A 24,529-nucleotide genomic window follows, 5' to 3' on the forward strand; every position below is an offset into this window, starting at 1 on the left:
CCAACCCCATCCCCACGTCCTCTCTGGCAACCACCAGTTTGTTCTCTATATTTATAAATGTGCTTCTGTTTGTTTGTTTTTTTAGATTCTACATGAAAGCAAAGGGGTGCCTGGGTGGCTCAGTCAGTTAAGCCTTTGGTTCAGGTCATAACCTCAGGGTCCTGGGATCAAGCCCCAGGTCAGGCTCTCTGCCCAGCAGGGAGTCTGCTTCTCCTTCTCCTTTCCCTCTATGCACTCTCTCTCTAATAATAAACAAATACACTTTTAAAAAAATGTATAGATTTTACATATACATACAACCATTTGGTATTTGTCTTTCTCTGTCTGATTTATTTCACTCTGCATAATATGCTCTTAGTCCATCCATGTTGTCACAGTGGCAAAGTTCATTCTTTTTTATGGCTGAGTTGTAGTCCGTTGTGTATGTATACACATGTACACACACCCCCACATACATCTTCTTCACCCACTCATCAGAAATACAAGAAATAACAAGTGTTGGCAAGGACACAGAGAAAAAGGAACCCTCATGCCCTGTTGGTGGGAACACAAACTGGAGCAACAGTATGGAGGTTCCTTAAAGAAAAGTGAAATAGAAATACCACATAATCCTGTAATTCCACTTCTGTTTTAAAAGAAAATGGAAACACTAATTCCAAAAGATATATGTACCCCTATATTTATTGCAACATTATTTACAATAGCCAAGATATGGAAGCAACCTAAGTGTCCATTGATAGATGAATGGATAAAGAAGATGTGGGGGGTGTGTTTGTGCTTGTAAAATGAGCCATATTATTAGGTAAATTATGTCTCCTCTATGGACTTCAGTTCACTTACGCAGTTCCAGGTTAAGACTAGGTGATCTCCAAAGGTTCCCTATGGTCTAAAAACCCAAGATTTTGTATAATCTACATGCATTTTTAAATATGTAAAAATATTTAAAAATTCAAACATTTGTAGTAAAAAATGCTGGCAACATTAATTTGGGTTGCAACCAACATTAAGTGGGCTGGTTTAAGGACTTCCCCAAAATGAGAGAGCCCCTTTCAGTTGCAATCAAAGGTGTCTTTACAGACATTCTACACAGAAATGCAGCAAATCTATGACCTTGTGTTAATTTAGCTTGCTAATCCCAAAAGACATCCGTAAAGTATAACAGGAAAAAGGATTTCAAAGGAGAGGGATGGAAGGTCAAAAAGAGTGAAACACCATATTCTATGTCCTTTTCAAGTAAAAATTAAACCAGAGAAGAACCTAAGGTATAGAAAATTCAAAGCATCGAGTGCCTGGGTGGCTCAGTGGGTTACGCTGCTGTCTTCGGCTCAGGTCATTCCTGGGATCAAGTCCAGTATCAGGCTCCCTACTTGGTGGGAAGCCTGCTTCCCTCTCTCTCTCTCTCTTTGCCTGCCTCTCCATCTACTTGTGATCTCTCTCTGTCAAATAAATAAATTTAAAAAATCTAAAAAAAAAAAAAAAAAAAGAATTATTTAACCCTCAGAATATTTTCCAAAACATCAACCCCTTTCCTGCCCACCAAAAGACCCTCAAAAATATCTGTACTTCCAATTCTGGAATATGCTCTTTTATTATATATAGATATGGAGACTACAAAGTCAGAATTGGTAAAATATGTCCAGGTCGGTAACTCCATGAGCATAACATATGTTAACTAGTCCACCGGAATTACACTTTGGTAACTTCTAATGAAAAAGTACTCTCTTAATCAAAGATCCCAAAACCATGTATATTTCCCAAATTAAAAACCGGTCTCCTGTTAAGAGGAGATGTGAAACTTTAAAGATATATTTATTTAATTTAGAGAGACAGAGAGAACATGCACATGCATGTGCCCCTGGGGTGGTGGGGCAGAGGGAGAGGGAGAGAGAATTCTAAGTAGACTCCACACTGAGCACAGAGTCTGAAGTGGGGCTCGATCTCATGACCCTGAGATCAGGAGCTGAACAGAAACCAAGAGTTGGACACTCAACTGACTGCACCACCCACATGCCGGTGCCCCAAGAAGTGATGGGAAACTTTAAATTCATACTAAGCAAATATCAATTACAAAGCAGTAATGAGGAGTGACTGGGTGGCTTGGTCAGTTAAGTGTCCAACCCTTGATCTCAGCTCAGGTCTTGATCTTGGGGTCCTGAGTTCAAGCTCCGTGTTGGAGCCTACTTAAAAAAGAAAAAGAAAAAGAAATAAAAAACAGTAATGATATCTGAAGATTGAAATGGGTTTTGAGGGGTAGGGGCATAGAGGGAGAGAGAATCTCAGGTAGCCTCCATGCCCAGTGCAGGGCCCCATGGCGGGGCTCAATCTCACAACTCTTAGATCATGACCTGAGCCAAAATCAAGAGCTGGATGCTTAACCAACTGAGCCACCCAGGCGCCCCTGAATTATGTATTTTAAATGAGTGAATCATACAGTATGTGAATTATATCTCAATAAAGGTGTTATATTCAAACTATCTCTAGAAGGAAAGGATAACTAGACTGTGAACTAGAAGGTTTTCTTACATGGAGCTCTAGTGCTAACTGAATATAAATCTGGAACCACACAATTTAGTAGATACAGATTCCTTTATAATTCAACTCTTCTATGTCAAAATGTGGTTAATAATGGAGTATGGTAAGAGTTCTCAAGCAAGATTTAAGGACTAGGGCATTTTCAGAATGTATTGCTGATAGCATTAAATGTCTAATAAAATACTGTCTATACCTGCACTGTCCAAATTAGTAGCCTCTAGCACATGTGATTATTTAAACTTAAATAATTTAAATTAATTAAAATGAAAAGTTTACTTTCTCAGCCTTGTAGAAACCTCTAAGTGCTCAATAACTACATGTGGATAGTGGCTACCATACTGGACATCAGGTAGAGAATATTTCTATCATCACAGGGAGTTCTACTGGATGATACTGGATACGATATGTCTTCTGAACCAAAGAATTGAGTGTATATTCTAGAGTTATAGAACTATGTCTTTACGTAGAGATGTTAAAAAGTACCTCATCTCAGAGGAACTGACTATGCTTCCAAACTTAAAACTGACCACCCAGAACAAAATAAATACTACAGGGGCGCCTGGGTGGCCGCTGCCTTCGGCTCAGGTCGTGATCTCAGGGTCCTGGGATCGAGTCCCGCGTAGGGCTCTCTGCTCAGCAGGGAGCCTGCTTCCTTCTCTCTCTCTCTGCCTGCCTCTCAGTGTACTTGTGGTTTCTCTCTGTCAAGTAAATAAATAAAATCTTTAAAAAAAAAATAAAAATAAAAATAAATAAATAAATAAATACTACAGACTCCTTTAAATGTTCCCAGTGGACAAGATACCTATAAATGTATATGTATATACAAGCATACATAAATATACATATATATATATGCGCACATATAAATGTGAAATATTCTGGAAAATGTATTTTCTGAAATTCCAAATATTCTTCTGCAATACTACTACCCAAATGCAAAAAAAAAAAAAAAAAAATTAAAAAAGTATTGCATCAGAACAAGTATAGAGTTTTGGATTCTATTAAGTACCCAAACAACAGTCTATATGCTTTGACTGAGTCATTTGAACCAATTTTGATCTCAGTGCTCCTGAAGGTAAAATAGTGATTTATTTAGAAAAATCTTAAATAAAATATAATCTAACATCACAAAACATTAACACTATAACTAAAATGTGGACAACTACATATCTCTTAGTCCTACAATGGCAAGTGACTTCCAGTTGGGATCTTTGGTACATGTCTGAGAGAAATAAAAAGATGTACAGCTGACCCTTGAACAATGGGGATTAGGGGCACCAACCCCCATGCAGTTGAAGTTCGTGTATAACTTCTGACTCCCCTAAAACCAAACTACTGTTGGCCAAAACCCTTACTGATGATACAACCAGCCAAATAATACATATTTTGTAAATTATATGTATTATATACTGCATCCTTACAATAACGTAAACAAGAAAAAAGAAAATATTTTTTGCCTGACTTTATTTGTTTGAGAGAGTGAGAGTGAGAGAGAGCACAAGAAGGGGGAGGTCAGACTCCCCACTGAGTAGGGAGCTCAATGTGGGGCTCAATCCTGGGACTCAGGAATCATGACCTGAGCCAAAGGCAGATGTTTAACTGACAGCCATCCAGGTGTCCCCCAAAAAAAGAAAATTGGAAAGAACAGAGGTGCCTGGGTGGCTCAGTGGGTTAAAGCCTCTGCCTTTGGCTCAGGTCCTGGGATCGAGCCCCGCACCCATCGGGCTCTCTGCACAGTAAGGGGTCTGCTTCCCTTCCTCTCTCTCTGCCTGCCTCTCTGCCTACTTGTGATCTGTGTCTGTCAAATAAATAAATCAATTCTTTAAAAAAAAAATTGTAAGGAACAGAAAATACATTTATAGTATTATACTGTAGTTACTGAAAGAATTCCTGGTATAAGTGGACTGGCACAGTGCAAACTGTTGTTTCAGGGTCAACTGTACTTTGACAAGAGGGACATACAACCTGTCCTAAAGTATAAATCTACAAAGAGGTTATGGGTTAAAGTCCTGATGGAGTCCTCTTCCAACCTAAACTTCCTAAAACCAATGTCAGGTCCTAAACAAAGGAAATAAAACCCGAACATGAGATTTTTGGTGCTGGTATATTTCAAGCAAGTTTTAGAAGAAGCTGCATGTAATTTGAATATGTGGCTCCTGATCAGATGATGCTGACTGTGCTGGAAAAGCTTTCACTTGGGGGTAGGGTGGGAAAGGCAATGGGAAAAAAAAGAAGAATCCTTTTTGAAATGTAGGTAACCATCCCAAATGAAGGGTTAAAGCAAGGCATTCTTACCTAAGGCTCAGAGTCCATGAGAGGAAACATTATTACTCTTAACACCAGGTTTCTCAACCTTGGTGATATTGACATTTCTAGATACTTCTTTGTTAGGGTAGGCTGGCCTGTGCATTGTAGAGAGTTAATAAGCAGCCTCTTCCCACTAGATGCCAGGAGTAGCAACATACCCTCAAGCCCATAAGTGTGACAACCAAATGTCCTGGGGTGAGGGGAAGAGGGCACAGGGCAGAGTTGTCTGTAGTTGAGAACCACTGGACTAACCTAATCTTCTCTCCTACTTTCTTTATCTTTTTTTTTTTAAAGATTATTTATTTATTTATTTATTTATTTGACAAAGATCACAAGTAGGCAGAGAGGCGGGCAGAGAGAGAGAGAGGAGGAAGCAGGCTCCTGGCCGAGCAGAGAGCCGGATGTGATGCTCAATCCCAGGACCCTGGGATCATGACCTGAGCTGAAGGCAGAGGCTTTAACCCACTGAGCCACCCAGGCGCCCTCCTTATTTCTTTTTTCCAAGAAGACACCAAGTATTGCAGGGGACACACTTATACTAAAATAATTTTTCACTGTTTACCTAAAATTTACCTGGGCCTCTTGTATTTCTTTTCGCTAAATCTGCCAACCCTATGTGCAACAAAAATCAAGGATCTGGAATGTCACAGTCCCACACAAGATACGTGCCCTCTCCACTTCCACTGTGCTCATCAAAACAAGTTAGAGATTCAAAGGAAGAAGATTACCAGACAGTCTTGGGTAGCCAGTCTTGTTTGAACCCCAGGAATATCACAAGGCCTTGCTGATCATAAGCTATGCTACAGTTCTATGCGGGACTTACCATTGGGGTCCTTCCTAAATAGAGTGTTCATCACCGTTGCGTGGAGTTTCACACTATTCCACTCTTTCACTATTAGTCCAGATGCCTGAAAGCGTTCCAGCACTCGATCGACTAATTCTTGCAGCCTGAAGAAATTGAAGGAAGAAGTATAAAAATCTCAGTACACTCTGAACCCCTGATTATTGATTCAATGTTTATGGAGTATCTATTCTGGGCCACTCACTGTAAAGACCCTGCACGAGGGGAGGGAGAGGAAAGGCTACAGTTCCCACCACCTCCCCGGGGTTCACAGCCTTGTGGAGCAGACGGTCATGGAAACCAGTCACTGAAATCCATCATGGGTAGTGGGAAGGGCGGGATCAACTGTACATGACGAGGGCCAGGTTTTCACAGGAGGTTAAAACATGATCTTTAAGGAACACAGAGGCTTAGAACATCTCACGACAGGGCTCGAGAAGCCAGGCTCAACAGAGTTGCCTCAAAGGAAGTGCCTTATTGCTTCATCCAGTCAGAGAACCTAGAGCTACCATGTGGTCGATATGTTTCTGCCAGGCTCAAAGGAGGTCTGGTATGATTTTAAAACATTTGCTCCCTGGGAAGGAACCTGAGAAGATCCTTGGACACTATCCCAGTGTTTCACAGAGGCTGAAGTGGAGTACCGATGAAGAAAACAATAGGCAAATCCACAGGCTGCGTGATTCCTTCCCATGTGGACTCCATGTAGCTCTAAGCAGTAAGAGTTCTGCAGTGGCTGAGTTCTGGCTTGACGACAGTCTTTCACTCTAGAACTTCTCCCAGAAGCAGTTCTTGCACAGAAGTTTTCATCCTGTTCAGGTGTTTTGCTCAAGGGCCTGAAGAACTCCCTTTACCATTTCTTTAAGGCCGTTGTGGTGGTGATGAACTCTACCAGCTTTTGACTGTCTGGGAAACTCTTCGATTTCTCCTTCAGTTCTGAAGAACAACTTTGCTGGCTGTGCCAACAAGAGGGGTCAGCAACCCCACAGGGGTGAGTCGAGCAGATCATGGTCTGGGGCCTCAGGAAGGAGCCATCTTCTCTGTCCACCCACTCCTCTGATGGTAAAATGCAGCCTGTAGCTTCTCCATATCATGCCAAAATGTCTACCGTGAGACTGAAGCAGCTCATGCTGGATATGTGGACGGTCCCCATCAAATGACAGGGCAGTGTGCCTGGTGGCACTTTTGGGGGCAGCTTGCCCCTTTCCACCTTCCCCTCAACCTTCTCGGAGATTTGTGCCAATGCTCATTGACTTCCTGGTGCCGAGTCATCTTCCATGAGTCACGAGTGTGCTAATGAACAAAAGACTTCACGTTTTTAGATGTACTAGTAATACTCTTTGTATGAAACATCACCTCTTTCCTGGACACAAGTAGCCCTGAGAAGTTTAGAGAGTTCATGAATCTTCCACTGCTTCTTGGGCCATGGCCCCTGTGTGATGGCCCACAGTGTAAGCACAGTGACCAGAGAGCAGCTGCTCCTTGAGCAGGGCTAGACAGGTTTGCTTTATGTGAGATGTGGGCCAAGCCTAGCCCTTGTGGCCCATTTGTGGGAGCTTGCCCTGGGCAGAACATTCTGGCTACAGCAACTCAGTTGCTTAATGTCTGTCTCCAAGTGGACAACAGCCTCTAATATCCCGACCCTCCAGTGATCCTTCCCCCATTTAGATGTGAGCAAAACAACTCCTTTTGCTTGCACTGCATGCACTGCAGCAAGAAGAAGTTACTGTCCTCCAGAAATTGACTTGGAAGCACAAATGATTATTTTCCCTTTCATGGTTTTCAGGCTCCAAAGTTCCAAATTAATCTTCTTAAAATTCTAATTTACCTTAATTGCTTTTTACGAAATACTGTCTACTAATCAAAGAACATGTACAAAATGAATAAACCATAATTAATAATAGTAACAATAAAGTAAATACCCATGTCCCCTCCACCAAACTTCAGAACCAGAACACAGGGCAGGGACTAGGGCTGAATGAAGTAAGTGAGGAAATGACCTCGGGCACAAAATTTAAGGGAGTGCCAAAAAATGCAGTAACCAAAATAAATCATGTTTTAATGCAATATTTTAAAAAGTCAAAATTAATGCCAAAAAAATCCCATGATGGGGGCGCCTGGGTGGCTCAGTGGGTTAAGCCGCTGCCTTCGGCTCAGGTCATGATCTCAGAGTCCTGGGATCGAGTCCCGCATCGGGCTCTCTGCTCAGCAGGGAGCCTGCTTCCTCCTCTCTCTCTGCCTGCCTCTCTGCCTACTTGTGATCTCTCTCTCTGTCAAATAAATAAATAAATAAATCTTTAAAAAAAAAAATCCCATGATGAACAAAATATCAAAATTTTGAATGAAGATGAGATCGGTGTTGCTGAGCTCCCTTTGCATCAGGCTCCAGTGTGGCCTGGCACAGGGTAGAACACGAGAACACACTCATCCCTCAAGATGTTCTGGGCTCTGGAGACCCCTGTGACTCTGCGTGGCTTATGACCTTGGCACTCAACACACGTCTTCTCATCAGGCTTCTTCCACTCAGCTTGGCAACTGCTACCTCTGTGCCTTCTGTTCCCTGAGCCACAGGATCTACCCCCTCCCTCCACCTGTGCAGATCTTACCATCCTCAAACCGCAACTCTTCCATGAAGCCTTTCTAACCACCCTAACACCCTGCACTCCCCTGTATCTGTGAGCGGTGATTCTGTCCTTCTCTGGAATGCCGATCCCCTTAGCATTCTCAGGGACAGTCCCTTGCTGCTGCACATCTCTCTGTCCTGTTCCCTTACTAGACTGCATGCCCCTGAAAAACATGTTATATTTTCTTCTATCTTCCAGAACACCATTATACTTGGGTTTCAGTAACTGCTGGCTATGACTGCTTAATTGATGGATGTGACTAGTTAAAAAGTGACAAGTGAGGAGTGCATGGGTGATTTAGTCAGCTGGGCATCCGACTCGTGGTTTCAGCTCAGGTCATGATCTCATGGGTTGTGAGTTCGAGGCCTGAGTCATGCTACGTGCTCGGTGGGGGAGTCTGCCTGAGTTCTCGCCCTCTGCCATTCCCCCCAACTCGCACACACACTCTCTCTCTCAAATAAATACTTTAAAAAAAAAAAAAAGTGGGAAGTGAATGTAAAAAATAAGCACAGTCTTGAAGGATTGCTGAAGATTCACAGATAAAACTGGTAAGGAAGGACACTTCGAGCAGAAGAAACAGCATGTACAAAGATGTCAAGGCATGCACGATCACATCTTCTTTGGAAAACTGCTGATTAGTGAATATAGCTGTAGCAGTGAGTGAGGGGAAAGGGACAACGGAGACGAGCTGGAAAGAAGTGGTGGTCAGACCATCAGAAGCCACAGAGATCTTAACAAGAGAATGATGTGGTCAGATGTCCATTTCTGAAAGCTGACGTTGTAGCAGAGTCAAAAACACTTTAGTATATATGCTGCCAAAGCGAGCACAAGTCAGAACACTTTAGAAGAACAGACCAGCGATACAGAGGTCAGCCAGAACAGTGTTGGCCATTATTTTCAACACTCGATATTTCATCCTCATCATGACTTGTTATCCCTATTTTACCAATGAGGGAACTGAGGCATGGACCAAAGTCACATAAGTGATCCGTGGCACATCCAAAATCAGAACCCATGCTGTCTGGCTTCAGAGTACATGCTTGAAGGACTGTGCTATAAAGGGGGAGAGGAGGGACATCTAAACTGTGGCAGGGGCAATGAGAACTGAGACCAGATTACAGCTTCACGGGAGCCATGTGAGAGAGAAGCTGGTGCCCTCAGACATGGTGGCATTCAAACAGAGAGCCGCTGACGTGACTCACAAGAGTGCCTTTCATGACCAGGTGGGCCACTGACCAAGGTGGGCAGCTGTGGAGAAGCAATTGCTACTGTTAGGCTATGTCGTTCCAAGTATACTGTGTATGCTTTTGAATATGGGACATGGGAAATCAAGTAGGACAGGTCCAAGAGAAGGATGAAAATACAAGCCTGAAATACAAGAGAAAAATCTGGACAAAAGATAGATTTGGGTGAGCATGCTCTTTTTTTTTTTTCCACAGAAAGCAGAAAAATAATTTATTCCAGTAGATGACAGAAATAAGAAAGTCATCCTGAAAATATACTTTGGTGTAATTCTGTTAGAACAGATATTGCCTCTGAACAAGCTCTCTGCTCTCCTACTGACTGCCCCACTGGATTCTGTCTTGTGACAGTTAAACACTTTGCTGAGTCCCTTGCTGTGACCATGCAGGAGTCATCTTCGAATTCACAGGTTCCCAGGAGAGAGCAATATATTTCCCAGAAGAACAGCACCTTCTAGCTCAGAAGAGTGCATGAACGCTGTATAGAGTCAGCACAGTTTAGGTTTAAGTAGGCACATAATTTGTCGAAATGTAAAAAAGGTGACAGGAAAAAATACTGCATTATAGAGTAAGATATTCAAATGTGGTGTGAGTATTTAAGGCAGCTGATGGCCAAAACAGGTGAGTCAAAGAAGGTGGTCTGGGTTTGGAGTTGACTTTGCATCTAGAGGAATTCTCTTTGTGACCTCAATGATGGAGCACTGGCGAGCAGGTCTTCCTCCTTAAGGCCAATGATACTTGAGGTACCAGATGGTTTCATTTTTCAATTGTGGTCCAAAGAGAGGGTTGAGTTGGGCCAGAATTGCAATCAGCCAAAAGAGAGAGCAGCAAACTGAACAGGTTACCAGCATGGTGGTGATAACTCCCCAGTTGGGACCCTTAGGGATAAACCAGGGCACGCAGAAGCCGACGAAGCCCCAGAACACGCTCATCACGATAAGAGGCACAGTGAGGCCATTATACACCATGGTTGCTGCCGGAGCTACCAGCCCTTACCCAGCCGCCTCACTTTGGTCCCACCCCGCATCCTCTTGATTTCAGTTCAGGTCATGAGACTGAGCCCCGTGTCAGGCTATGCTCAGCACTGAGTCTGCTTGAGATTCTCTCTCTCCTTCTGCCCCTCCCTCCATACAATCTCTGCCCTCTGCCATCCAAATTAATAAAATCTTTTTTAAAAAAGAGATTTGGGAGTCAGGAGTGCAGTAGTTAAAAGCACGGGATAGGGGCACCTAGGTGGCTCAGTCATTAAGCATCTGCCTTCAGCTCAGGTCATGATCCTAGGATCCAGGGATTGAACCCCACATCGGGCTCCCTGCTCAACGGGCACAATGCCTGCTTCTCCCTTTCCCACTCCCCCTGCTTGTGTTCCTCTCTTGCTGTGTCTCTCTGTGTCAAATACATAAATAAAATCTTAAAGAAAAAAAAAAAAAACATGGGACAGATGCAGTCATGCTGGGAAGGATTCATAGTAAGCCATAGAGAGAGCTAAAGACAGAGCCTTAAGGGACACTCCTAAGGCAGGGGTAGAGAAGGAATAAGCAAAAATCATCAGTAAAGGGACACCTGGGTGGCTCAGTTGGTTAAGCAGCTGCCTTCGGCTCAGGTCATGATCCCAGCATCCTGGGATCGAGTCCCACATCTGGCTCCTTGCTCTGCAGGGAGCCTGCTTCTCCCTCTGACTCTGCCTTCCACTCTGTCTGCCTATGCTCGCTCTTGCTCGCTCTCTCTCTGACAAATAAATAAATAAAATCTTTAAAAAAAAAAAAATCATCAGTAAAGAGGAATAGGAAAAGACTTCAGAAGAGGACCTCAAAAAGGCTGAAAGGAGAATTACAGGAGGAAAAAAAATCAGCACAGTACAATACCACAGAAAAGTAAGGTAAGAAAAGGAACAAAACAAGGCCTATTTACTTCTCACAGTCAAAGCATCCTGGAAACCTCCCCAGAAGCAGTCATGCCAGCACAACAAGATGGAAACCTTGGTACAGAGGACCAAGGCAGAAACCAGAGAGGGAGGGGAAGGGGATAAGCACACATCAACTCTTTCCAGAAACTTGAAAGGAAGCGCAGAAACCAATGTCTTGATAATCAGAACGTACAGAACTGAGGACAGGTTGTTTGTGTTTGTTTTCGATGAGGAGAAAGAACTGAAAATGCTACTGATGACAAAAAATTATCCAATAGAGAAGGAAGACGAAACTTAGTAGAGGGAACTACAGAATAAGATCTCGAAGGAGACAGGAAGGGCTGATGTGCTCCAGGTGATGGGAATACAGAGGTGAACAAGCCCCTGCCCTCAGCAGCTTATGTGCTACTGGAAGGAGACAGAAGGACAGCAGACACACACACACACACACACACACATACTACGTCAGGTGATGTTACATGCCATAAAGAAAATGGAGCAGGAAAGAGGGATAGAGAACACCACTGGGTGTACATGTGTCATTTTATACAGGGTGGTTGGGGAAGGCCTCCCTGACACACTAATATGTGAGCAGAGACTCAAGCAGGGATCAGCACTGCACAGAAAAGGAACAGCAAAGGCAGACCTACAAGGCAGCAAGTGTGAGGTATGACTGAGGAAGAGTTAAAAGCCAGTGTATGGAGTGCAGCTGAGGGGAGAGGAGCTGAGGACAGAGAGGTGGGGAGGTCACGTCCCATGGGGCTTACATAGGGCTTGTAGACCCCTGTAAAGACTGGTTTTCACAGAGTAAGGTGGGAGCTTTGGGAGTGTTTTCAGCAGAAGAATGACATGACCCGGCTGACATTTTAAAAAGAAACCTCTGGCTGCCATTCAGAGGACAGCAGTGGAGGCAAGGATGAAGGAGGAAGGCCTCCAGGAGGCCTTCACAACAACCAGTTGGCTGGGATGGCTGGGGGAGGTGGTGAGAAGTGGATGCTTTTCTGATATACTGGTGACATGAGTGAAAGGTGATTCTAGAAGAATTTTTGTCCTCAACATCTGAAAGACTGAATATCAAAGAGAACAACACATCCAAGGATTCGTGAGACATCTGTAGAAAGGGAAGGGCAGAGATGAAATGGAAAGGCAGGCTGAACAAAGCCAGGCTGTGGGGGCTCCTGGGGCCAGAGCAGGTTGGAATCTTACTGGGTAGGCTGCAAGAAACCAAGGACGGCCAGTAAGAAGCAAGAGAGACAGACAAAACCAAAGGTGTGGAAAGTCACTGAAGAGAGGTGTGCTTTCTGACATCAGGGTCTCAATTTTTTCTCTGATTACAAAATAATACATGTTCATTATAGGGGTACCTGGGTGGCTCAGTAGTTAAGCATCTGCCTTCAGTTTAGGTTATGATCCCAGGGTCTTGGGATCAAGCCCTGCATTGGGCTCCCTGCTCTGTGGGAAGCTTCCTTCTCCCTCTCCCACTCCCCCTGCTTGTGTTCCCTCTCTCGCTGTGTCTCTCTGTCGAATAAAGAAAATCTTTAAAAAAAAAAATGTTCATTATAGAAAAACTGGAAAATGAAGAGAAGCATAAAAAGGAGATCATAACCTGTCCAAGCACACAGAAACACTGAAGCTTTTGTTACATAATTTTTAATTCTTTTTCTACAGATACACATCAATTTTAAAAAGACAAAAACATTTTTTTTCTAAACTTATTTCCCTTAATGTACCCCGAATATTTTTCTATATCATAGAGTATTTCTTTTCAATATCATCTTAGATACCTTTTAGAGGAGCAATGAGAAAGGTTAGCCAATAAAATATCAGTAAGGACGGAAAAAGGGATGACTCATGGAAACAGCTTTGTCCTTACTTTCCTATGGGGAAAATGAAATATATTCATGCAGCACATCATTCTGATTTTATAGTTAATGGATTTAATTAATTGTGCACATGGACCTCCAAGCAAAGATCTATATTATATTGGTGCTGAAGTTTCTGATTAACACCACGACAGAACCACAAAATTTTGAAACACTTCTAAGCATTACAACCTAAGTCTGAACATAAGCACTGCAAAATCCACCTCAATTACAAATTACAGCAGAGGGGCACCTGAAAGGCTCAGTCAGTCGAGCACCCAACTTTTGATTTTGGCTTAGGAAGTGAACTTGGCTTTGTGGGATCAAGCCCCGTAAAAGGCTTAGGGCAGAGTCTACTTCTCCCTCCCCATCTGCTCCTCCCCCTGACTCATGAGCGTGATCTCTCTCTCTCAGATAAATTTTAAAAATCTTAAAAAAAAAAAAAAAAAAAACACATAAATCACAGCAGAATGAAGCCTCTTTTTTCTCTCTCCCCCATTAAAGAAAAGGAAGTGAGCAGGGAGTTCAACTATATTGAAACAGGAACAAGAAATATTAGATGAAGGAAATTAAATAAACTAAATAAAGAAACCAATTTCCAGCTCTTTCAGGAAAATTAAGACTTCTGTTCAATTCGCAGACTTATGACTTTGAAGAAACTAAGTTCTTTAGAAAGTTCTAGACTAACCTCAAATGAAATACAGACAGGATGAGCTGCTCAAAGTCAGGGCAAAGAGACCAGAATTTGAGACAGTTTTGTGTTAATGATTCTCCGTGCATTCCTCAAAGGTTGGCTCTTATCTTATTCACTGCTTTATCTTGGCACCTCAATTAATACCTGACACATGATCAGTTCTCAATAAACAGTTGTTGCATGCACGCATGATTCATAGATAACAAATATTGTGGGGTTCTATTAAAAGAACTTAAGGGTACTGGGGTACAGTCCCTAAATAGCAGGTTGATGTCACAGATACTACATTTAACAATATGTCCGTATATTTCGAACAGTACCATCCTTCAACTCTTACTTCATTGATCCTTTCCTGTTTGACTATTTATGAGTCACAAAACTCCTCTACGCCTTTGTTTCCTTACAAGTCATTTAAAAATAAGGTAGTAGGGTTGCTATGAGAAAAATTATAAATTATTCTAAAGCAGCTTTATTATTTAGATAGTGCTTAGAGTTTAGAAACAGAAGCCAGTTATTCATGCCTTAAATCAAAGCTCTTAAAAGGTCTGTAAGTGTTCCAAAGCTCAAGCAACCCAGAGCCATCTTTCCAGATATGGATTTGTGCTGCAGAAAGATCATTGACTCCCTAGAAAGTGCAAATTTCAGGCGTTTAGGATTTTTTTTTCCATCTTAATTCAGTTCCATACTAGTAATATTTCCTGACTGCTTACCATATACAGGCATTGTGCTAGTCACTACGAAAATAAAGAACTAAGCAAACATAGTCCCTGTTACTATGGAGATTGCAATCTATTAAGGTAACTATAAAGAAAGACTTTGGGAATGATACAATGATACAAGATGCTTCTGGTAATATAAACATGAAAGAGAGCATAGCTGGGTTGGGACCAGAACAGGCTATTAGGAGGATGGGCTTAGGACAAAAAACTAACCGCACCCAAGTCATTTTGTGTATGTACAGAATGAGTGAATTAAGTACATAGCAAGCATTCATTAAACATCTATGAGCCTGAATTATAAAAGGCGCTGGATATAAAATGCTGAATAAGATCACACCATAAGATTCTTCTATGAAGAATCTTAGAGTCTACTTAAGAAAAGGAAAAAGAGGGGTATCTGGGTGGCTCAGTGGGTTAAGCCTCTGTCTTCGGCTAAGGTCAAGATCTCAGGCTCCTGGGATTGAGCCCCGCATCCAGCTCTCTGCTCAGCAGGGGGCCAAAAAAAAAAAAAAAAAAAAAAGAAAGGAAAGACAGCAGGTGAACACAAAAAGATGAGAAGTAGGCCTGGGCTTGGGCCAAGTGCAAGGTAGTGGAAGATCAAATTGAAATATTAAGTTGGATATCATCTCACACCAGTCAGAATGGCTAAAATCAACAAGTCAGGAAATGACAGATGCTGGTGAGGATGCGGAAAAAGGGGAGCCCTCCTACACTGTTGGTGGGAATGCAAGCTGGTGCAACCACTCAGGAAAACAGCATGGAGGTTCCTCAAAATGTTGAAAATAGAACTGCCCTATGACCCAGCAATTGCACTACTGGGTATTTACCCTAAGGATACAAACGTGGTGATCCAAAGAGGCACGTGCACTCGAATGTTTATAGCAGCAATGTCCACAATAGCCAAACTATGGAAAGAACCTAGATGTCCATCAACAGATGAATGGATCAAGAAGATGTGGTATATATACACAATGGAATACTATGCAGCCATCAAAAGAAATGAAATCTTGCCATTTGCGACAACATGGATGGAACTAGAGCGTATCATGCTTAGCGAAATAAGTCAAGCAGAGAAAGACAACTATCATATGATCTCCTTGATATGAGGAAGTGGTGATGCAACATGGGGGCTTAAGTGGGTAGAAGAAGAATCAATGAAACAAGATGGAATTGGGAGGGAAACAAACCATAAGTGACTCTTTTTTTTTTTTTTTAAAGATTTTATTTATTTATTTGACAGAGAGAAATCACAAGTAGATGGAGAGGCAGGCAGAGAGAGAGAGGGAAGCAGGCTCTCTGCTGAGCAGAGAGCCCGATGCGGGACTCGATCCCAGGACTCCGAGATCATGACCCGAGCCGAAGGCAGCAGCTTAACCCACTAAGCCACCCAGGCGCCCCCATAAGTGACTCTTAATCTCACAAAACAAACTGAGGGTTGCTGGGGGGAGGGGGGTTGGGAGAAGGGGGTGGGATTATGGACATTGGGGAGGGTATGTGCTTTGGTGAGTGCTGTGAAGTGTGTAAACCTGGTGATTCACAGACCTGTACCCCTGGGGATAAAAATATATGTTTATAAACCATTAAAAAAATATATTAAGTTGGTCTTACTGGAAGATTATCTCATACTGGAAGACCTTGAATGCCGACTAGGGACTATGAATTAATTCATAAGATGATATGAAAGGATGGGAGATTTTTTTTCTCACTCTTTTTTTTAAGTTTTTATTTAAATTCCAGTCACTTTACAGTGTAATATTAGTGTAAATACAGTGATTCAATATTTCCATATGACACCCGGTGCTCATCACAAGTGCACTCATTAATCCCCTCACCCACTTTCCCCACACACACAACTTCTTTATCCATTCATCATTAATCAGCGGATACCTGGCTGTTTCCAGAATTTGGCTGTTGTTGGTAATGCTGCTACAAACAACAGGGTGCATGTACCCCTTTGAATTAGTATTTTTGCATTCTTTAGGAAAAATACCTTTGTATTCTTTGGGGAAATAGTGCAATTACTAGATCGTAGGGTAGTTCTATTTTTACCTTTGTGAGGAACCTCCATACTCTTTTCCAGAGTGGCTGCACCAGTTTGCATTCCCACCAACAGTGCAAGAAGATTCCCCTTTCTCCACATGCTTGCCAACACCTGCCGTTTCTTGTGTTGTTGATTTTAGCCATTCTGACAAGTGTAAGGTGATATCTCATTGCAGTTTTGATTTGTATTTCTGGTGGGAGATTTTTAAGAAGGTAGGTCCTACAGCATACAGGCTACGGCTTAGAAGGATAAATGTAGCTGTACTTGATAAGATCTACACACAAAGACATAAAAGTAACTTCTAGGTTACATGTCATAAGATGAATGGACTGTTAACCCATATGGGTCCTATTTGTATAAAATCATATGCATAGCACACAATGACTCTCAGTAGCGTCTGTTCTGCTTACCATCTACTAGGGAGGAACACAGAGAGGGGCAGTGCAGGGGAAAGGGAGCCAGCTGACTTTCACTTAACCCACGGAAGCCTAAAATTTTAAAAAGAAAACAAAGCAAAAAGCAGCAGCTTCAGGGGGCGCCTAGCGGGCTCACTCGGTACAGCGTGCAACTCTTGATCTCGGGAGTTGTGAGTTCGAGCCCTATATCGGGTGTTGAGATTATTTAAAAATAAAATCTTAAAAAAAAAAAAGGAAGCAGCAGCAGCTTGGGTGTGAAAGGAAGATGGCAAACTCAAAGATGGTACAGAGATATGTCAGGCTGCACTGCTGTGGAATTTATCTCTAAGTGCACACATACACGTACACTTCTCTCATCTTTTCAGCAAACTTCTCAAGAGTGGTCTGTCTCCAGTTGTCCTTAATCCCCTCTTAGCCTCAGCATGAGCAAAGGCTTCACAGTCAGAGCGAGGTCAACTGTAATGCTACCACTTCCCACACATGCTAATTACTACTGACACTGACTTGGCCAAGTAAACCAGAGCAAGAGTAACACTTGGCTATTATACCAATATTATTGAAACAAAAACAAAAAACAGATAAGCTTAAAAAAAAATCACTTGCTATCTGGAAAGAACCACTGATAAGAGTTTTATGTACTTAGGGACGCCTGGGTGGCTCAGTTGGTTAAGCAGCTGCCTTCGGCTCAGGTCATGATCCCAGCGTCTTGGGATCGAGTCCCACATCGGGCTCCTTGCTCCGCAGGGAGCCTGCTTCTCCCTCTGACTCTGCCTTCCACTCTGTCTGCCTGTGCTTGCTCTCGCTCGCTCTCTCTGACAAATAAATAAATAAAATCTTTAAAAAAAAAAAAAAAGAGTTTTATGTACTGACATTAAATAATTTATTTCTCTTTTGCTCTGTTTTCCCACATTTGAGAGAAAAGTAAATGTATATCTACAAATTGTTTTGTAAACTGTTTTCATCAGATAATACTCTACAGTGAATATTTCCCATTTTTCCAGCCATCATTCCCAGCTGATCCCCAGTATTCTCTATTCTATAGATCATAGTTTATTTCCCACTCCTCTCATTGTGATTTTTTTTAAAAGATTTTATTTATTTATTTGACAGACAGAGATCACAAGTAGGCAGAGAGGCAGGCAGAGAGAGAGAGGAGGAAGCAGCCTCCCTGCTGAGCAGAGAGCCTAATATGAGACTCGATCGCAGGACCCTGAGATCATGACCCGAGCCAAAGGCAGAGGCTGAACCCACTGAATCACCCAGGTGCCCCATCGTGACGTTTCTCTAGAATGTTTCCTGCATATACTGCTACATGCAATACTGGAATGGATATCTCCCACAGAGAGAGATCTGTCCATAGATCTGATTAGATTCCACTACAAAAATTCCTATAGGGAAAATAAGCAAGTGCAAGAAGTATAAAATAAAAGTGCCAGTTTGCTTTCTGGAAATTTTGTCCTAATTTATAGCTTTATTAGCAGGGAACTCCTCATGTCACTAATCAAACATCTACTTAGTTTTCTCCTATTTTTAAAATTTGTGTGTTTTCTCTTAATAGTTTAGTGCTTAGGGAGATTTAAGGTCCTTCAGGCAAGGGTCATTTTACCCATTTGTGTATCTCTTATGGTGTTTACTTTGTCAGTATTAAATTATTTATTTTGGGGTATTTATTTTTGCCCAACCACTTATTAGCACTTTAACTGATGTCTTATCAATTACAGAGCTTTTCAGTAGACTGTAATGTTATCCTCAATGGCAATTTTTGTCTTCAACTGCTCTCTGTTTTATGGTTTAGGATTTAATGTGAACTTTCTGAACAATGTGTTTAAGAGTAATGGTTATTACAGGCAATCATGCTTTATTTCTGATTATAATGGCAATGATAAACCCAACGAATAACCATTCAATAGGATTGCTAGCTTCTGCCTTAAGATAGATATTTATTATTTTAGGCAATATGTTTCTATTTTCTGAAAGTTTTTAATGAAAAACAGTAGGCTGAATTTCATCAAAACCTCTTAGACATGTATTTAGATATCATTTTTAAATATGATCTATTGAGTTGGATGTTATTAGATTTCCTGGTCTGAATTCATCTTTGTATTCCTGAGATTAACAGCTCAGTCGCAATGGATCATATTCATAACTCCTACACTCCACCTTCAGAAAACTGCCCAATCAAGCAGTTTACTATTTTTTTTTTTAAAGAATTTATTTATTTGAAGAGAGAGAGATCCCAAGTAGGCAGAGAGGCAGGCAGAGGGGGAGGGAGAAGCAGACTCCGAGATCATGACCTGAGCCGAAGGCAGAGACTTAACCCACCACCCAGGTGCCCCAAGTTCACTCTTTTTTAATCTACATATCAGTTCTTGTCACTACTATTCTAGTTCAGGTCTTATTTCTCACCTGGATTCCTATAATGACTTTTAAATACTTCCCCCTCCCATTCCTGCCTCTTCATTTCAATTATATATGTAGTCTCATAGTTGCATTAAATTTATATAGAACCATTTGAGGAAAACTACTATCTTTATGAAACTAAGTCTATCAATGAACTTGAACAATGTCTCAATTTATTTATAATTTATAATTTTGTGCAAAAAGGTCTTACACACACTTTGTTAGAGTTATTTCCTAAGTACCTTATGGGTTTTGGTGCTACTGTAATGGATGGTGTCTTTTTATTTTTTTTCATCATTGTCATCATTCTAACTTGGCTACTTACTTTCAACTCTAGCCTGGATTGTAGTATGACCTGATTTTTCCACTTGTATTCTATCCCCCTCTAATCCATTCTACCACACATTACCTTTTTAAAATGAAAGATCATGTGCTCACTTCGGCAGCACATATACTAAAATGAAAGATCATGTCACTAGATTGCTTAAAACCCTTCGATGCACCTAGGAAAACAATACAAATTCTTTACCAACTGTCTAGACTTTGTGTGATCAAGTCTCTGTCTACCTCTCTGGCCTCATCTCCCTTGTTTAACTCCCCTGGTCTTTAAGTGCTGAAACACACCATGCTCTTTCTCCAGGTCTTTGCACTTGCTCTTCCCTCTGCCCAAAATACTCTTACTACCATTCCTTTGCATCTTTTTTTTTTTTTAATTTTATTTATTTATCAAAGAGAGAGAGGGAGAGAGCGAGCACAGGCAGACAGAATGGCAGGCAGAGGCAGAGGGAGAAGCAGGCTCCCGGCTGAGCTAGGAGCCCGATGTGGGACTCGATCCCAAGACGCTGGGATCATGACCTGAGCCGAAGGCAGCTGCTTAACCAACTGAGCCACCCAGGCGTCCCTCCTTTGCATCTTTTAAGTCTAAACTCCAATGTCAACTCCTTAGAGATGCCTCCCCTGGCCACTGCATCTGAAGTAGGTAATAGAAATCTGTAATTTCTCCCCAATAAAAAATTAATTACACAAATTTGGTTAAATCAACTTTGAGGTGGCTCTAATGTATTCATACAAGTTAAAAATTATACCATCTTCGTAAATTGTTTATTATTATATAACAGTCCTCTCTACTGCTAAGCCTAACGTGCTTGATATTAATTCTGCTTATCATCTTATGTTTAAATATTCATCCCACTTTTTCCTATGCTTCTTGCTCCTTTTTATAAATTAGTATTTGCTCCTTTGTTCTTTTAGGTTTACTTTTAAATTTTTACTGTATGCAGTTAGCTTAACAAAGTTAAGAAATATCTTAATACCATCCCCCCAAATAATTAAAAAAAAACTAGAATATGTTAACTCCAGAATTCTCCTCAGTCTTGACTTGCAGTGCTCTTAGCTGACACTTATGTTAACTGACTAATGTTCTCTTTTTTAAATTTTTATTTATTTTTAGCTCTATCTTTTTAAAAAACTCTCCCCACTATAAAATAATTATTTTGTATAGACGATGTCTGCATTTTATGTATTTACAATTCTTTTCTACATCTCAAACTAACCTCCTGCACCTCAAACACTCTGGATTCATTTTCCTTTTCTTGAAATATATCCTTTATACATTATTTAACTGTAGACATCTCACAGTGATAAATTCTCGGAGTTTTTGTTCATCTGTAACAGTCTTCATTTCACCTTTGTTCATTTTTTAAAAGATCTGAGAGAGAGAGAGCATGAACAGGCTGGGGAGAGGGGGAGAAAATCTCCAACAGATTCCACAATGAGAACAGAGCCGGATGCGGTGCTCAATCTCAGGACTGACCTGAGCCAAAACCAAGAGTTGGATGCTTAACTGACTGTACCACCCAGGTGCCCACATTTCACCTTTGTTCTTTTTTTTTTTTTTAAGATTTTATTTATTTATTTATTTGACAGACAGAGATTACAAGCAGGCAGAGAGGCAGACAGAGAGAGAGAGGAGGAAGCAGGCCCCCCGCTGAGCAGAGAGCGCGATGCGGGGCTCGATCCCACAACCCTGGGATCATGACCCGAGCCGAAGGAAGAGGCTTTAACCCACTGAGCCACCCAGGTGCCCCTCACCTTTGTTCTTAACCCACTGAGCCACCCAGGCACCCCTCTCACCTTTGTTCTTAAAGACTGTTTTTTTCTGAGTACACAATTTCAGGTTCACCAATATTTTCTGTAGAAAATGTTCTGCTATCTTTTGACTTCCACTATTGCTACTGAGAGTTCCTTATAACTGTAACCCCTTTGTGGGTGACTTCTTTTTAAGATCTGTCTTTGGTGCTCTGTATTTCCATTTCAGATTTATCTTGATATGGATCTCTTCTTGTTTAATCTTCACTCTTTTATCTAGTGCCACTATCAGTCCAAGCCCCTCTAATTCCTTCATGTGGCCCTCTCAGGTTACCCTACCTCTTCCATAGCTGTGATCTGCTAGACTTTTTCTTGCCTCAGGGCTTTTGCTCTGTATTTTCTTTTGCCTAGAACAACAAACAGGTGGGTTCCCACCTCTCCTTTGCTGGCAAACTCTCACTTCTTTGATCTCAATTCAATATTGATTCCTGAGAAAGGCTTTTCTTGACCCTGCCCTTCCCCCAGTCAACACTGCTATGATAGTTCTTGTAACAGAGCATCATTTTCCCTCTGCTTCATATTTATCACAGTTTGCAATTATAGTTGACCCTTGAACAATGCAAGGGTTAAAGGCACCGACCCCTGTGCAGTTGAAAATCCATGGCTAACTTTTGAGTCCCCTAAAACTTAACTATTGACAGACTACAGTTGATGGGAAGCCTTACTGAGAACATAAAGAGTTCATTAACACGTATTTTGTATGTTATATGTATTATATACTGTATTCCTACAATAAACTAAGCTAGAGAAAAGAAAATATTAATAAAATCCTAAGGAAAATAGATTGATAGTACTATACTGTATTTATTGAAAAAATGGGGGCGCCTGGGTGGTTCAGTGGGTTAAAGCCTCTGCCTTTGACTCAGGTCATGATCTCAGGGTCCTGGGATGGAGCCCTGCATCGGGCTCAGAGGGGAACTTGCTTCCTCCTCTCTCTCCGCCCACTTCTCTGCCTACTTGTGATCTCTGTCTGTCAAATAAATAAATAAAATCTTTAAAGAAAAAAGAAAGAAAAACGTGCATATAAGTAGACTAGTGGAGTTCAAACCCATGTTGTTCAAGGGTTTACTATACATTTGTGTGTTATTTGTTAGCAAATGTTCCTCCATCAGTCTGCATACAACATAGGGATAATGACCACGCCTGGCTTTATTCACCATTCTGTATTCACAGCCTTACCACAGTGCCTGGCAAACAACAGGCACTCAATCAATTCATGCTGAATAAACAAATAACCAATGAAAATCCAGCTTCCTTTACATGGCATATAATAGTGCTTCTAGATCTGCACTTGCTACTTACTCCCTTTTCCTAAAATGCTACTCTCTTGGCCTGCCAACTCCTTGTTCAGCAGAGAAACTTCCTCTGTGAAGCCTTCCTTTACAGAACTTGCCCACACATGAGCAGAGTTTTGCTGCCTGTCTACGCGCCCCTAGAATCTCAACCACAGCCCTCACCCCAGTGTACTCTGAGATCTGCCCTCCTCAAGATGGAAGCCCTAGGAGTCTACTATGCCTCATAGGCAGGGCATCTGAAAAATGCCTGAGGGAAAAGAAGACTAGCAATGCACTGCAAGGGGGAATAGCTGGTGGAGGCAGGTCTTTGAGGAGGTAAGAAGGAATGAGAGCAGAACAAGAGATTATAGCCTCATCAGAGATAATGTATGCCATTCTTCAGGAAAAGAATGAAATTGAGTGGGGCACGGTGATGAGAGCAGGTAGACTGTGAGGGGAAAAAGGAAGGAAGCCGCCGAGTTACTTTTTGTTCTCAGCAAAATGTGAGGAAGCCATTCTTCTTCGAGGGGCAAGGATGGAAGCTCATGTGACGGTACCAGACAGAACAGAAGAGCCACTTTCTTCAATACTTAAATCTTAGCAACAGCTGACTACTAAGTAATGAGTACAACATTGCCGCAAATTCCTCACCCAGTCATGCTTTACCAAACCCAAGAATGCATTACTAAGTGAACCTACAGTGCCCCAGCTCAAAGTCTCCAGAAGAAAAATCTGATCTAAGTGGTTCCATCCTTTTAAATGTCAGGCTTCACATTCAGTCAGTTTAAGGGAAGGAATCTCTGATTAAACTATATGAAATCATACAAAGAAAGTTGAATGTATCTTTAATACATGGCCTCTCTCCCATGCCTCCTGCACTGAGTAGTATCTCTTCATATAAACAAGCAAAAAGATTTAATGTTCCTTTCTGTACCAATTTGCACAGCCTCCCCAAACACCTTGCACAAAGGAGGCATTCAAATTGTTTTAAAACTGAATTAAATAAGAGGTGTTTAAGTCTCTTAGTAATTCCCACAAATTTGAGGATGGAAATTCACAAATCTTTTTTAAATAACATAAACATGTCTCTCCTTGTGAAAGAGGAATGTATAATAGGGGAAAAAAAGGCAGTAAGAGAGATGGGAATTACTAAAAAATGTTCTTTGTGGATTACACCATTGGATTCAGTGGCTATGTCTTCAGACCTTTCAATTTACAAAGCCCTGACAACAGTAAGTGTGCAAAATTTGTAAGGGCTGGATCTACGGGAAAATAATGGGTGTATTTACCTTTGAAGTACCCACTGTTCCATTCATGTGGATACCAATTATGTCTGAGCACTGTCTTCAAAAGCCATCTAGCTTCTACAGCTCTTATTTTCTTCCAATCTCAAAACCCTATATTCTTTACACTTGAAGACCTCCTATAGAATGAAGGGTCTAACCATTAAAGCAAAAGGTAAAGATATCCAATGGAAAAACTCAAAGTAATGATTTTATTATCTCTTTCCAGTGACCTCTCTTTTTC

General features: G+C 41.5%; 2 protein-coding genes across 6 annotated transcripts in view; both read right to left on the reverse strand.

Moving 5' to 3' along the window:
* Positions 1 to 24,529, reverse strand: part of ASCC1 (activating signal cointegrator 1 complex subunit 1) — a 100,840-nt gene that overhangs the window by 25,225 nt on the left and 51,086 nt on the right. For all 5 annotated transcript variants that reach the window (XM_059397685.1, XM_059397683.1, XM_059397682.1 and 2 more), the window contains exon 8: positions 5,663 to 5,787. In XM_059397685.1, coding sequence (XP_059253668.1) covers positions 5,663 to 5,787 — 125 coding nt within the window. The remainder of the gene's footprint in view (positions 1 to 5,662; positions 5,788 to 24,529) is intronic.
* LOC132015239 (V-type proton ATPase subunit e 1-like) lies at positions 10,158 to 10,528 on the reverse strand. The gene has a single exon (XM_059395840.1). It carries the CDS (start codon positions 10,508 to 10,510, stop codon positions 10,265 to 10,267), a length of 246 nt encoding a protein of 81 aa, XP_059251823.1. The 5' UTR covers positions 10,511 to 10,528; the 3' UTR covers positions 10,158 to 10,264.

The sequence above is a fragment of the Mustela nigripes genome, chromosome 4 (genome assembly GCF_022355385.1).
Source record: "Mustela nigripes isolate SB6536 chromosome 4, MUSNIG.SB6536, whole genome shotgun sequence".
NCBI classification, from domain to species: domain Eukaryota; kingdom Metazoa; phylum Chordata; class Mammalia; order Carnivora; family Mustelidae; genus Mustela; species Mustela nigripes.